Below are 15471 nucleotides of genomic sequence, written 5' to 3'. Positions count from 1 at the left end.
GAGTGTTCTCCGTCCGTTCTCGCATGTGTCCTCTGTCACACACCTTCTTTGCAGGCGTCTCCTCCCATTCTGCCACTCACCATTTCGCTGCTTCGTGAGGCTTTTAGAGAGAAATCTATATCATATTTTTTCTTTTTATTTGTGATGATTTGGCTATCGTAGCTGGGAAACTTCTCCTATCCCAGATTCACATGTTTTCCTGTATATTCTTGGGAATTTTATAATTTTTCAACTTACGTGGAGGTTTATATTTCCATTTTGAGTTATTTTTTTATATTATACACATTATAGAATCTGAGGGTTTTTGTTTTGTTTTGTTTTGTTTTTGAATGAATACCCAGCTGTTCCAGCACTGTTTGTTAAACAGACATTGTTTCTGGGCGCTGGGGTGGCTCAGTCGAACAAGAGTCTAACTCTTGATTTTGGGCTGTCGTGAGCTCTGTGTCCTGGGATCGAGCCTCATGTCTGGCTTGGTGCTCAGCGGAGCGTCTGCTACAAATTCCTCCCCTCCCTCTGCCCCTCCTCTGGCTTGCACGAATGCTCTCTCACACTCTCTCTAAAATAGTTAAATAAATCTTAAAAAACAACAACAACAACAACAGAACAAGCATCCTTTCTGTGCTGGATTGCCTTAGAGAATGTATCAGAACACACTGTCCACGTGTAGGTGTTTATTTCTGGGGCCTCTTGTTTTTCCTCAGTCTGACTTCAGGCCAGGGCTATTGTGGTCACTGTGGCTTTTCGACAATTCTTGAAATTAGGTTGTTCGCTCTCCCAACCTTTTCCCCATTGTTGTTTTGAGCATTCTGGGCCTGATACATTTCCATGTGACTTTTAGAATGAGCTTGTTTGTACAGAGAAATGTGTGGGATTTGACTGGGATGGTTTGGGTTCTTTTGAACAGTGTGGGGAGAAGTGATATCTCATCAGGCCAGCGCTCCAGCCACGGCCATGGGTACCCCATGTGTTTGGGCTCATGCTGATTCCCCACTGCTCTGCGGACCCCTGCGTAGTTATCAGAGGGCAGGCCTCTGACAGTTTTTCCATAATGATCTCCCTGTGCTCTGTGTTCTTGGATGCTGTTGTGGATCACGCTGTCCAATTATCTTTCTTTGGTTTCTGTTGATTTCTGTAGCTCAATTCCATTAGGGACACAAAAGGTAACTTGAATTACTAAAAAATCCTTTTCAGCACGTTGATGGAGCCTCCTTGCATGGCCCACCCTCTGTCTGTGCTGGTAAATACTGTGTGTCCACCCAAGAAGACTGTGCTCTGTGCTGTACTAGTCAGAGGGCTCCTGCTGGACACTTGAGTCACGCTGGCTGATCATGTTGTTCATGTCTACTTTCTCCTTCTGGGATTTTGCTTCTCGCTCTCTCAGTGATTGAGAGAGTGATATGAAATGTCTGGCTGTAACTGAGGGTCTGGCTGTTTCTCCCCGCATTTCTATCAGGTTTTGCCGCGTCTCCATTGAAGCGCTGAGCGTATGCGCGCTTAGGATGGTAATGTTCTCTTGGCCAGTTGGCCCCTTTGTCATTATGACTTTGCCTTGTGGGTGCCATTCTTAGCTCTGGAATTCACCTTGACACCAGCAGTGCCTCAGCCTTCTCCGGTGTCCTCTCCGTGTTGGTATCTTACGGAGGTGTGCCTCTTTGTGTCACGAGTGCTCCTGTAAGCAGCCCATGGTTGGGGTCTGCTGTCCCATCCACTTTGACGGGCTGCGTGTAGGCTCACGTGTCCTGTGGCGACTGGTACGCCTGGGTCTATCTTCTATTTGTCCCATCTCTTCCTCTGCATTCCCTATTTTCCTATTTTCTTTCTAATCCATTGGGTATATTTTGTTTCATTTTATTTCCTTTATTTCACTTACTAGTCATTGCTCTTTGCTATTTTAGGGATTATTTTCGGGGTTACACATACCACAGTCTTCCTGCAAGTGATGCAGCCTTGTAACTACATGTATCTGATTTTCCCCTCAAGCCTGTGTGCTGTGTGTGTCACACATTCTATTTATAATTCTACCTCAAACCCCAATACACTTTTTATTAGTGTTGTTGAAACAGTCTCCTCAAAAAACAGTAATTTGCTTTTGTATCTTGGCTAGAAGATGCAGTATATACATACAGTAGAATATTACTCAGCCATAAAAAAAAAGAATGAGATTTTGCCACTTGTGACAACATGGATGGACCTAGAGGCTGTTATTGCTCAGTGAACTAAGTCAGAGAAGGCAGACGCTGTATTGTTTCACTCATGTGAAATCTAAAAGACAAAATGAGTGAACAGAAGTGAAACAGAAACGACTCACAGATAGGAGCACAAACTGCTGGCTACCCAAAGTGGAGGAGTGGGCAAAGTGGGTGGCGGGGATTGGAAGGTACAGACCTGTGGTCATAAAACAGGTAAGTCACGGGGTGTGACATACGACACAGGGAAGGCAGCCCCTGACCATGCAGCCACTTTGTGTGGGGACAGATGGTGACGTTAGTCATGGGGTCACTGTGTTACATGTCTGAAAGTCCTGTGATAGCGTTTGTCAGCTGTGTACCAGCTGCAAACAGAAGCTAGCCATCCTTAGAGGAAATCAAAAGCCACATATTTGCCACCATAGTCACACTGTCCACTGCTCCTCGCTCCTTTGCATGGATCCTCGTGTCCCTGCGGTGTCCCCATCCTGCTCCTAGGAGGGCTTCCCTCGACCGAGCTTGCGGAGCGGGTCTGCTGGCAACACGTTCTTGCAGGTTTCGTTCACCTCAGAACAGCTTTGTCTTGTTTTTGTTTATGAATATTTTCACTGGGAATCGAATTCTAGTTTGGCATTGTTTTCTTATTTCAGCATTTCGAAGATTTTTCTTGTGTTTCACATGTGCACTGGGGCTATTTTTCTTCACGTGTCTTATGCTTGGGGTTTGTTGAGCTCCTTGGGTCTGTGTTTACTCTTCATCAAATGTGGGGCTTTCTTGCAGCATTTGTCCTTCTCTCTGTCCCTGTCCTTTCCTCTAGGGACCCCGCTCATGCAGATGTTGGTTCCGTAATGGCCCCACAGCTCAGGGACGGCCCTGTCAGCCTTAAATATTCCTTTTCTTGTCTATTTCACTAGGGATTGTTTAGGGTGTTTTGTGTGTTGGCTTGTTTTCTTTCTTTAATCTTCAAGAGTGTGATCCTGTCTCCTGCTGCGTTGACTGTGTCGTTAGCCTGTCCAGGGTGTCTGTCAGCCTGGGCGCCGGGGCCTCCCCTCCAGGGATCGGGTCATCTTGTTCTTTGCTCCTCAGCCGCTGAGCTGCTGGACAGCGGACTGTTGCTTCCGTGTCCCAACACTTGGAATAGCTGTTCCGGTCCTTGGATGCTACTTCCTGTCTGCCGTTCTCGGTGGGTTCCAATTGATTGATTGTTCTCCTCATTATGGGTCATATTTCCCTACTTCTTTTAATGCATGCTAGGCCTTGATTAGTTGGCGGACACTGCAGTTTGGCTTGTTGGATTCTGAATGTTTTTGTATTCATATAAATCTTCTTGAGCTTTTTCAGAGATGCAATTAGGTTTCTTGGAAAGAGTTTGGTCCTTTCAGATCTTGTGTGATTTGCTAGGCCATCCTGGAGCACTTCTCAGTCTGGAGATAATTATCTCTCGCTCCTGAGCCAAGACCTTCCTGAATAATCCATGAATTGAGAGTTTTCCATTCTGGCTAGTGGTGGGGAAGGCCCTGATCCTTAGCCTGTGTGCGTGCCGGGCCCTGCTTCCTGGACATGCTTTCTGCTTTGTAAATCACGTGAATGTAGTGCCTTTCAAAAAATTAACTTAAAAAAAATGAAGACAAAAATAAGAGTTTCTCACAGTGAGCTGAAGCCTGCCACATGCCTGTGTCGGCACTGAGCCCACTTCCCCACAGTCTAGCTTCCCTCCCCAGCCCACGCCCGTCCTCAGGCCATCTCCGTGGTTCTGTGTCCTCTACAACATGTGGTCACACCTGCTGTGAGCAGACTGACAGGTGCAGGACACGTGCAGGCTCCTACCTGTGCTGCCTCTGGTTCATTTTCCCCTGCACCCCACCCCCAGTTGTGATCAGTGAATATCCCCTGTAGCACCCTCCCCTCTCCGTCAGAGCAGACACGTGGGCCGCACTCCCCGCCTGTGCGAGAACCGATCCCCACCCCCCTGCCCCACAGAGGAACCCTGGCTGTCGGAACGGATGTGTGGGCTGTGGACTGTGTCCTCATGGTCCGGCTCTTCTTGCAGGTTGAAGATTGAGGAACTGGAAGGGGAGCGCAGTCGTCTGGAAGAAGACAAGAAGATGCTGGAAATGCAGCTCGAGCGGTTCACCCTGCAGGTGCGTGTGGGCGGGTGGCCACAGGTGGAGGCTTCTCCCAGCGCTCCGCGTTCTCCCCGGGTGCGCCCTGCTCTCCTGGCTTCTCCCTGCGTGTCAGTGTCCATGCTTCCCACACCCATAGACGCCCTGTCTTCTGGTTCATCAGACTAAGCCGAGTCGAGGACCTCCCAGGACACACGCACCCCTCGGTGGCTGAGAGCATGTGTCCTGGAGCCCAGCAGAGAGGGGTGCTACCTTTGGCCCACATGTCACCATGCCAGGGCCACAGTCCTGTGCTCCATCGGTGTTTTTCCCCTCTCCCCTCCCCGCTACACCAGCCACAGCCTATGGCCCGTGCAGTGGCTGAGAACCCCCAGGGACCTTCTCTATTGGGGTCTGTGTCCAGGCCCGTCCCCACCTCCCGCAGCCGCGAAGTCACACTGCCGTTGACTCTGTTCTCTCTCTGTTTTTCGTCGTTATCCGCCTCTCTGAATTGTTCCATGGCGAGGAACCTGCAAGTTCGTGATTACCCAGATTTTGGACAGGCCATTGATTTTATCTTGACACCTATTAGAGGCAAATCAAATCTCTTTTTTATTACCGATGCTGGGAGTCGGGAGCAGTGACAACTCTGATGAGGCACGGCGCCGTGGGCCACGGCTGGCGGCGGTCAGCGCTAGGAGCTGTGCCGGTTTAATTGGGCCGCGGGCCTCAGAAGGGAGAGCTGGGCTGTTGGCAGGTCAGCCCTGGCTGCCTGTCAGCTAGTCCCTGTCAGAGCAGGCTTGGTGGGTGTCTCTTGCGTGTCCGGTTGGGTGCAGCCTGCCAGCGGGGCTGACAGTGGCCCAGGCCCCCCCGCCATGATTGGGGTGCATGGAGTCCTGCTGAAATCTTTCATTTCCTTTTTCCCTGCCTCTGGGCTTCCAGGGAGCCTGCTGTGACTCTTGGCAGGATCTCTGGGGTGCGGTGCAGGTGAGCCCCATGGCTTATGGACGTTTACCACCAGTGCCAGCATGGCGGGAGGTGGGGTGTCCAGTTCTCTTCCCGTCTTGAGTCTTCCTGGGTGGAGATACTTTGAACACCAGACTGGCCCTCGGGTGGGGCAGAGGCCTTACAGCAAGTTCTGGAGCTACTCATGGCCCAGGGGCTGGGCTCCCACCCATGGGGCCAGGTGGTGTCTGTCTTCCCACCTGGGAGCCGGTCAGGACTCAGCAGGTACCACAGCCCAGCCGCGGGGGCAGGCTTTGGGGGCCAGGTCTCCGTCATGCTGGGGCTCAGGTGCATGTGGGTGGACGTGGCGGGACTCCCTGAGTCTTGGCTGTAGCCCCGGGATGGGGGCGGCAGGGCTGAAATGCGGAGGAGTGGGTGGTAGAAGCTTCTAGATGGTCACACATGCCTGCTTTCTCTGTTCCGGCAGGTGTCCCACAGCCAGGCCTGCTGTTCCTGCAGCAGTGCCGTCGCTGACCTTGAGAGGCAGGGAGGGGGACTGTGATAGCCTCTCCATATTCCTGCTTGCAGCTCAGATCCATGAGGGCTGTCTCTGCATGGAGACTGGGTCTTGTCTCAGAAAGGTCAGTCATGCACCATCTCTGTGCTCTGAAGACCTTTCTCCGTGTCCATGATCGCCAGTGGGAGGTCGCACTACCCCGTTTCCCTGATGAGGAAACGTCCAGTCAGGGAGGGGCTGTCATTCGGCCCAGGGCACCCAGCAGAAGGGGCAGAACTGAGCTGGGAACTCTGTTCCTGGTCTCCTGGTCCGCTCCCCTCACGGGCTACCCCAGCCCGGGTCTGCTGTGTGGTGCCGTAGGCAGGCAGAGGTTGGCACCCGGGGCTAAGCCGGCCGTTCCAGGGGGCTGGGACTCTGGCTGTGGCAGCGGCTATTCTGTCCGACTGACCCAGACGCCATCCCCTCGTCGGCTCATGACAAGCACCTGTGAGCTGTGGCCCGGCTGAGCCACAGACTCCCGGGACAGACAGGAGTGAAGGCCAGGGGAACAGCCGTGCTGGTCATGCAGAGTGGTTGATAAGTGTCTGGCCGAGGCCCAGGTGTCCACCGCCTACTGCCCAGTGAGTTCCCCGCCTCACGGGGTCAGTCCAGCCACGGGGCTCCGGCGTTCCTAAGCGCACGCCCCCCATTGGCCCCTCTTCCCTCTGCGAGAGGCTTCAAGTTGGGCCGCTTCAAGGAAGATTGATTAAAATCAGCTGCAGTTTGACTTAATTGGGAACATATGCTTGGAGAGGGAGCGCCACTAGTTAGAACTTCTTGTAATTAGTTCACAGCTGGTTGGTGAGGAAACAGCTCCGGTTACCGCTCCGAGCCTGGTGTGCGCCTGCTGCTCCACTCACTCTGGGTACCCGGACGGCGTTGGGGGCAGGCCTGCCATGGGGCCGGGGCCCGGCTGTCCCCGCACTCGTCCTGGTGCCCCAGCCCACAGAGGGGACTCCCGCCAGCCGCCCCGGGGGCTGGGGGGGGGGGACTGCAGCTGTCCCGCTCATGCCACCCTCTAGTGATGGGGAAACTGAGGCTTGCGGTCTGCTAGCCTGTGAATGGCTCGCTCACAGACACCTTCTGTAGAGGCAGGATGGGTTGGACAGGTCCAGAATTCTCCAGGGCTGGGAGTGAGCAGACAGACGGCCTGGATGTCTGGGCCTAGAGGCAGGGGGCGCCCTGTGCTCCCGTGTGGCTGCTGGAGCGGGGGACTGGTGGCCGTGGAGCAGGACCACCACAGCCCTGGTCCTCCCTGCCTGGGTTCCCTGCTCCCTCCCACCCCAGTCGTGCCCCACACACCTCTCCACAGGCCTCAGTTTCCCAGAGTCAAGAGAATGATTGAGGAATGGTAGCAGGACACGTCTCATTAGTCCTGACCTCCCACTGGCCTCTTCTCGGTGAGTGGGCTCTTACATGGGTGGTGGCTGTGACCCTGGTCTCAGTCAGGCCACTTTGATGACCGTAGTGACAGCCCCCAGGCTGGGCGTCTCACTGCCAGCCAAGCAGGGCCACTGCTGCGACTGCTGTGAGTAGAAACCCCGCCATCCTGTGCATCACCTTGATGACAACACACATGCTTTTCCACATTGGAGGTTCTGATGGGCCAGGTTTGGGGACTGTGACAGTCATGGGCCACAGGTGCAGCCGAGAGGGGACCAGACATGGCAGCACCAGGGCTGGGGGCCACATGTCTGTCAGCAGCCTGGCCCAGGCTGGACACCGCATGTGCAAAGCACAGCCGGGCCATGCACGTGCACTCTGTGCCCTCAGCCCCGCCGGGTTGGCCCCAGTGCACGACAAATGTCCTCAAATGTCCAGCAAAGCCGGACAAGCTCCTCTGTGCAGACCCACTTCCCACCGCCCACATCCTGGCATGAGCGTGGGGGCCCCCTGATGCTACCCCTCCACCATCCATCAGTGCTTTTACCGTTTTTTGATGCATTTTAAAGCAAATTGCAAACATCTGCACCCTTCCCTGTAAATGCTTCAGCATGCATGTAATCAAGCAGAATTCATCTCTGGGAGAGGAGCCCACGTCCTGCTGCCCTCAGTGCTGCCTGATCACGCTGTGTATCCAGCCAGGTGACCAGCCGGGGTGGGCGCAGGTCCCAATTCACCGCCCCACCCCCCCAGCCCGCCATTGGCTCCCCAGCCTGGGTGGGGCTGCCCATAGCCCACCAGCAGCGCTGCTCAGGAAGGGGACCAGACTGCAGCCCAGTGACATTTGAAATAAGTATCGTTTTTGGAAACGGAGTGGGTAGAAAATTGCTGGGTTGCCTGTGAGCGGAAAGCTCACGGTGCCCGTGGAGACGTCCCCGCTCCTGTCCCTGCGTCAGCAGGCAAGCAGCCCTGTCTCATCAGACCCTCCCGGCCTCCACCTCCTTCCCTCTTCCTGAATACAAGGTCGGGGGAGCTGCACTCCTCACACCACCCTGCCCTCTCCCCACTGATGCTGTGACAGGATGGCCCCCGGGTGCCCACTGGTTCCCTCCCACCTGCAGGTTCCTCCTGCCCAGCCTGGGCCCCCTCCAGGGTTCAGACCTCCTCTACCCTACCTGCTCCCACCCGCTCCCACCTGCCCAGGAGCCCTGAGCCCAAGGCAGGCCTGACCTCTGCTTCTCAGAACCCTCCTGCCTCCCCTGTGGACTCCGGCTACTGACCATGACCCTGGGCGTGTCCGATCCCTGGCTGGCCCTCTGCCTATGTGTCTGCAGTGCTCTCTGGGCCCCTCCCCAGGGGGGCCAAATCCCACAGGCCGTGTGCTGAGGATGCCTGCATTAAGGGTGAGCCCCAATGAGCGTGACCAGAGCTTAGGGGCGCTAGACTGACAGTGGCCAGGCATGGCCACAACTGGTCTGCAACAGGCAGGTGCTGATCTTGGCTGTGCGGGAGTCACCCCTCACCCCTGCCTCCAGCACCCAGTGAGGCTCCTTATCAGCTGCACACATAGAAGGCCTCGCGGTCGCTGAAGAAAGAGAGTGGTCCTTCCCTCCAAGCAGATGAAGGAGCCAGGTCCCTGAAGTCCCAGGACCCCCATGCCCTGTGCCTCCATTCCCCCAGCAGAGGCCCATGCCTCCTGCTGCACCATTGACTTGCATTCCTGCCCTGACAGCTTGGGGTCTCTGGGTGAGGACCACAGGCCCCCCGCATCCAGCTGGCTTTCCCCTCAGCTGTCTGGAGTGCTCCCCACCCCCATCTCTGCCCACCGTTCTGTGTGGGAACACCGCTCTGTGTACGTTTGTGGGGTCCCCTTTGTGCCCCACCCTAATGCTGACAGGAGCGCTGTCTGGAGCGCTCCCCACCCCCATCTCTGCCCACCAGCCCTGCCCATTCCTTGGGGCCAGCTTGGATAGTGCCTTCAGGCCACATCCGGGACCTCTTTATGGGTCGGTCCTCTGGAGCGTGAGCTCTGCGGGCAGCGACCTTGCCTGGCTCCCAGCCCACACTCTCGGGGTGCGGACGAGTGGGGCACACCTGGGGGTGCAGCAGCAGGTGGCACGGCGAGGAAGTGGGCTCTGGAGGAAGCTGGGGCCAAGCAGCTTGGCCCTGCGTCCTGCGGTGGCTGGGACAGGTTGGTGCCGGAAGCATTTCACGGTGTTCCTCTTGTGTAGGATCTCCTTTGACTGCTGGTTGTTTTTCCCCTAACAAATTCTTAGTGCCAGCCCCCCTTTTAACCCCAAAGATGACCTGTTTTCAAACCATTCTGCCCCTTGTTGTTCACGTAACAGATCTGGGAGGTCTCATTGGTTTTATTATGGCCACTTGATGTGTCCCTGTGATGTGCTGTAACGTACTGAACTCGGTGCCTCTTTGTGGCCTGTCTTCCCCTTCTGCGGCCATAAACGTGGCTGTGGCGCGTGTCCTGTGTCCGGCATCTCTATGTGTGTGCATGTGTGTAGGATAAACCGGATCAAAGGGTACCTGTACTTCTTTTGGTGGCTTCTGCCAGATGGTGCCTCATGGTGGTCTGTCAGCGACCACTGCCCCCCACGGGGGACGGCATGGACTGCAGGCTCGCCAGGAGTGTGCTGTCCCACCGGGAGACCTCCTGCCCCTGCAGGTGGGGGGGTAGCATGCTTTCAACCTCCAGTCCTTGTATTACACGCGGGAGCGAGGGCATTTCAGTATGTTCATATGTGTTAATGTCCTTGGTCCGTTTTTCAAATGCGTTGTTGGTCGTGTTGTTTTCTTGGAGCTTTTTGTATTATGAGGAGCTGAGATGTTTTGTTTTAAGTTGTGAGTTATATTTTCCCATTGATCATCTGTCTTTTGACTTTGCTTGAGGCGTTTTTAAGCAAGTGGAAGTTTTGGCTATGTAAGTTTTCATACAGGTGCATCTGTCGACGTCTCGTCTGTGGCTCAGGTTGTGAAGGAGTTCTCTGTGGCGGTTTGTTTTCACGTGTAAATCTACGGCTACTGCGGCGTTTGGGTTTGGTCTGGTGTTTTACCAGGTATGAAGCCTGACATCGGCCTGTTCCCTAGAAGGGGCTCGTGCCCATAACCCCAGGACCGTTTACTGCAAAGCCTGCCCTCGCTGGTGCGAGGTGCTGTCCCCTCAGGCCTGGGGCGCTCCCGGGGATGACGCGTCCCCTCCTCCCTGCCCCTGTGACTGCTCCTGCAGGATGTTTCTGGTACCTCTTGTTTATTTTTATGTGCCCCCTGGAATGAACGTATCTAGTTCCCCAGCCAGTGTGGACATTGTTAGGTTGCGTGAGAGGAGAGTGAACCTCTGGGGGCGCAGACGCAGGAGGACGGTTACCGTTCTGTGTGGGAACACCGCTCTGTGTACGTTTGTGGGGTCCCCTTTGTGCCCCACCCTAACGCTGACAGGTGTTCGTCTCCTACGTTTCTTGGTCGCATCTGCCTCTGGTCAGAGGCCTTCCCTTCGGTGTCCGGGCTGTATGAGCGTACATGCGGACTCGGCGCTCCGCTCCAGCGGTCTGTGACCCAGCCTGGGGCAGCCGCGTGCGCCCCTTCACACGTGGAGTGAGCAAGCAGGCATGTGCCCCAGGCCCGCGCTCCTGGATGGATGTGTAAAACAAGACACTTGAGCAAAGAGCCCAAGCCTCCCTTCCCCACCGCGGCGCCCGGCTGCTCATGTTTATTAACGCCGAGGACTAAAAAAAGCCAGCTTGCTGATGTGTACTTGCATGGAGACATTTCCACAGGCGCTGATTTCTCTTGATTTTTTTATGAGGAGACTGATGTGTCTTGAATCATATAAGCCCCCTGTCATCCCATGAGCCGGTGTCAGCAAGCATCCCCGCAGGCCTCAAGCCCCCCAGGCTGCTGCCCCGCCGGCCCGCTCCCCTGTGTACGCATGGGGCCTTTCCACCTTGTGACCCTATGGGTGCCAGCTTGCCCGCTTTGCCGCTGGCTGTGCTGGAACCACTGGCACAGGGAGCGCTGGCTCAGGGTGCAGTGGCCCCGCACTGTCGGTGGCCCTCGCAGCCTCGCTGCTCTCAGACCGTGGGCTGATACCTCGCCCTCTGCATGCTCCTCACCAAGTTTATAGATGAGCATGCGGGCGGCCAAGCCTTCTGTGAGCTTAGAGGCTGGGTGTGATGAGATGTCATGTGTGTCCCTTCAAGGCAAGGTGAATTTTCCTTGGAGTGGGGCTGGAGTGTCACGGCCACAGGCTGAGGCTGGTGGGCAAAGGCAGCGCCATCATCCCTGGACCACCCATGGGTCCTGGGCCCTGCTCAGCCAGCTACAGCCTCGTGCCCAGCAGCACCCAGTGTCCCTCCTGGGAACCAAGACCTCGAGCTGCTGGGGCAGAGCTAGGAGAGACCTGTTGTCCTGAAGCCAGTGCAGGGCTTTTTGGCCATCACAGCAGTTCCCCTATCAAGTTCAGAGGTGTCCATGACCAGTTCAGAGGTGTCCATGACCAGAGATTCAGGACGGGCTAAAGGAAGGCCAGCTTAGGGAGCACTTGTCCTGGGCTTCCTGTCCTGGAGTGTCCCAGGACTAGCAAGACACCCGGCCCCACCCTGCATACCAGGGTCCTGTCCCAGTGGGTGATGGCCTCCACAGACCCCCTTCACAGCCTGTCACTTTCTCCCCGTGAGGCCCGCAGCCTGGATTTGGATCCTATCCTGCTCCTGTCTCCTTGACACTGGCCGAGGGGGCATGGCCCCACCGGCTGCCGTGGCTTGTTCCTTCAGGGCTGGCTCTGTGGCGCTGGACACAGTATGCACACAGACCCCCGTGATCAATCAGGACAGCCCACTGAGAGGTGGCGGCTTTGGCCACAGGGGATGGTGAGTGCCCAGCTTCTGAATCAAGCCTCTGTCCTGGGGAACGAGGGAAAATGGAGGAGGTAGGAGCCGGGCCTGTGTCGTCCCGGGCCTCTTCCTTGGCCATGTTGGCCCAGGGCAGATGGAGGCTTGCAAAATACCTGCTGCCCCCTCACTGAAATGCCTCTGGCTTGAGGAAGGGACCTGCCTCTGTGGCCACCACCCCTGGGCTTCTATCCCCTTTACTACCCCCCACACCCCCAGTGACCAGTCGTGGGCAGGTGTGTGGGTCTCCCATCTGCTCTGGGCCTCAGTTTCTGAATCTCTGAGACAAGAAGTGGGCTGGCTGCTCATGGTGCTAGAGATCCGGCAGGCTGGGGGTGTTGGCACGGAGCTCAGCCTGTGCTGCTCTGTGTGACTTCTGCCACCACTCCCTACACTGTCCACATGCAGCTGGCACACTGTCCCATGGGTTCCTGCTCCCCCATTCTGGGGGACAAGGCCTGCTGGGTGCCTAAGGCTTCAGAGGCAGGGAGTGTCCCCAGGAGCCCACTAAGCACCGAGCAAGACCCTTGCTGGCTCCCCACTGCCTGTGGAACCTGCCCAAGCTCATGTAGCTCCTGAGCCTCAGGAGCACCAGCCCTGGGCCTGTGCAGAGTGGGTCCACAGGCTCAGGGGCAGCAGGCAGAAGACGACACAGGGCCAGGGTGCAGGATCAGGGTCACAACGGCAGGGCCCAGGGAGGCCCCGAGACCCAGCAGGTGCCCCTGAGGCCCCTGCTCTTCTCCCCGAGCTGTGCTTCCTTCAGCCAGGGGAGAGAGATTGATTTAGCTTAGAGGCCGGGTGATTTATAAATATGCATGAGGACCAGCACTTACTTAACCGTGCTGTTTAATTCTCCCCGCGTCCCTGCCTCTTCCAACAGGGCCTGTTGGTATGCGCGTCAGGTCTGGCTGCAGGCGCCCTCCCTCCCGGGCCGTGGGCCAAGGGGCAGCCAGTTCCTCGCCTGGCTTGCCAGGGCCGCTGTCCACAGCACGTGTGACCATAGGCTGGGCGAGGGCCCCCAGGGCTCGCTCTCTGTGCAGGCCTGTGAGCACTTTGGCCCAGAGGGCCCTCAGGGATGGTGGTCACTGCCCTCAGTCTTCTGCAGATGGGAGAGGGCCAGCACAGGCTGGGGCAGAGGGGCCCCTGGTGCCGCTTGCCACCCACCCCCCGCGGGCCCGGACACAGAGGGAGCGGCCGTTCTCCCCAGCTAGCATGGAGTCGGGGAGCAAGAGGAGAATCCTCGCTGTGGGGACAAGCGGGGTGCACCCTGCGGTCCAGCCCCCTGCCCCCAGCACACGGCTGGTGGTCATAGAGGCAGGTCCCTTCTGGAAATGTGTAGCAGATGGCCCCATGACCCTGGCCAACCCCTGTCTGGCCCTGGTCGGCTTCAGCTAGGTCGTTCTCTGGCAGGAGCGCCAGCTCCCGCCGGGAGTGACATAGGTGTGTGTTGCGTGAGGAATCTCACCAGCTTGTCTGAGGATGCCTGGAACTTGGCCTTTGGAGATTCTTGTCAGGACTGCCCGCGTCTTAGCTGCGAATCTATCAAGGGGACGACACATCTTAGTGCCTGGCAGCCATGTCCCCTTCACACTCAGAGCTGCCCCTTGGTCATGGATGCCCGCAGAGTTGCCCACTCTGTCCCTTGTGCTGGGCACTCCTGCCCACGGGAACCACTCATGGCAGATGGTAGTGCTCGGGAACAGCTCTGCTCCCTGGGCGCTTGTGCTGTCCTCCGAGTGGGAGGTCGGCAGCGAAGCAGAGGTTCCATGACACATGCTGCCCAAAGAGCCAGGTGGGAGCTCGCAGGCGGCCCTTGATGGTGCAGGGCCACTGGCTCCCCTCGGTGGGTCCTTATGGGGTACTGGCTATGGGCGAGGCACCAGGTTCCCTTTCCCCATCCTCACAGGATCCCCACCTGCTGGAAGCATCTGGGAGCCCCTGCTCTCGGGGGCTAGACATCCTGTGACCAGCCAGCCGGGGGCGTCTCCCTTCCCTCCTGGGCCTCCTGGGGTCCACCGCACTATGCTGCCCACACAGAAGCAGAAGGACAGCCTCCTTGCATCGAGAGAGGATGGTGTAGCAGGCGTTGCCCAGCCACGTGGTCCTGACACATGGGTCAGCGCCTGTCTGCCCCATTGACAGCTCCGCAGGGCATGAGGAGGGGAGAAGGATGGGGTCTGTGGGCGATCCTAGGATGACCACTGCCTACAGGCAGCTGCCCTGGGAACCAGTCTTTTCTGGACCCTGGGAAGACAGCATTTGGCCACCTGGTATGTACGCTTTCCAATTTCACACCTGGGCAGACTCCTGAGGGGCCCCGATGGCACCCACCAGCTTCACTTTCCCCTCGCCTCCTCCAGCCCTCAGCTTTCTGAGCTCAGTGTGGAAGTCTCCAGGTGGCAGGTGCCAACGACACACCCAGTCCCTCGCTTCAGGGACTCTGCCTGTGCACCCCCCCCCCCCCCGCCCCCAGCTCCCTCCCCACCAACCAGCCTTGCTGCGATCATGGCTGAGAGGCAGCTGCTAAGGTTTTGCTGGGACCCAGGCTGGCCGGTGCCCTGCCTTGTGGTCTCAGGTCTGCATGTACTAGTTAGGCATCCCGAAGTACCCTTGTGTCAAGACTCAGATGAAACAGGCCTGAGCAGAGGGGCCCGGCTCCCCGGACATCTCTAGGGAGGACAGACAGAAGAGCTCTGTCCCCGGGTTGGGGGCCCAGCAGTGTGCGGGGTCTCAGGGCAGCCAGTCCAGGCAGCCATGGGGGCCTGCTGGGAGCCTGAACACAGGAAGCTGGTCTGAGAACATGAAGTCAGGGAACGTCCCTCAGGGGGGACCGTGGCGGCAAATTCTGACCAGCCATGGAGGCCCAAGGGTGCCCAGGAGGCTCAGAGATGTTGTGGTCTGGCCGCTGATTGGGTGCCTCTTGAGGCCCTGGAGACAGGGATTGCCACTGGTGGGGCCGGGCCCAGCTCTCGGGTCCTGACAGGACAGCTGAGGGGTGCCCGCCCAGGGTGACGCGGGAGGTGGGGGCCTGTGCCACAGTCAGCTCATGTCCCCTCACGGGGCCCGGGGCTGCTCTCCCATCTGCATGCCAGCTTTTAACCCCGCCACTTGCCTTTTTTTTCTCTTCTTTTTTAAAAAATAGCTGTATGGGGATTGGATTTATGTATCACGTACCTCACCCATTTGAAACGAGAGTGATTTGGTGGTTTTGGTGGACTTGCAGGTGGCGGACCACTCTCGTTACCTCAGGACGCCATCCCGTGCCCTGCCCCTGCGATACCTCTGTCTCCCGCCCTGCGCAAGCCCCGGCCCACTTGCCACCTGTGTGGGGTCCTGTCTGGCGGAGCTCTGTGAGGGGCTTCTCTCCCTGAGCATTGTGCATCTAAGGAGCACGTGTG

At 57.3% G+C, this 15471-nt stretch overlaps 1 protein-coding gene across 4 annotated transcripts in view; it reads left to right on the top strand.

Moving 5' to 3' along the window:
* The window catches only part of MAD1L1 (mitotic arrest deficient 1 like 1), a 314493-nt gene that overhangs the window by 219212 nt on the left and 79810 nt on the right, over positions 1 to 15471 (top strand). For all 4 annotated transcript variants that reach the window (XM_032326714.1, XM_032326715.1, XM_032326716.1 and 1 more), the window contains exon 15: positions 4237 to 4327. In XM_032326714.1, coding sequence (XP_032182605.1) covers positions 4237 to 4327 — 91 coding nt within the window. The remainder of the gene's footprint in view (positions 1 to 4236; positions 4328 to 15471) is intronic.

This window comes from Mustela erminea, chromosome 20 (genome assembly GCF_009829155.1).
Source record: "Mustela erminea isolate mMusErm1 chromosome 20, mMusErm1.Pri, whole genome shotgun sequence".
NCBI classification, from domain to species: domain Eukaryota; kingdom Metazoa; phylum Chordata; class Mammalia; order Carnivora; family Mustelidae; genus Mustela; species Mustela erminea.
Note: the sequence above shows the minus strand (reverse complement) of the source record. Positions and strands in the feature narration are given on the sequence as shown.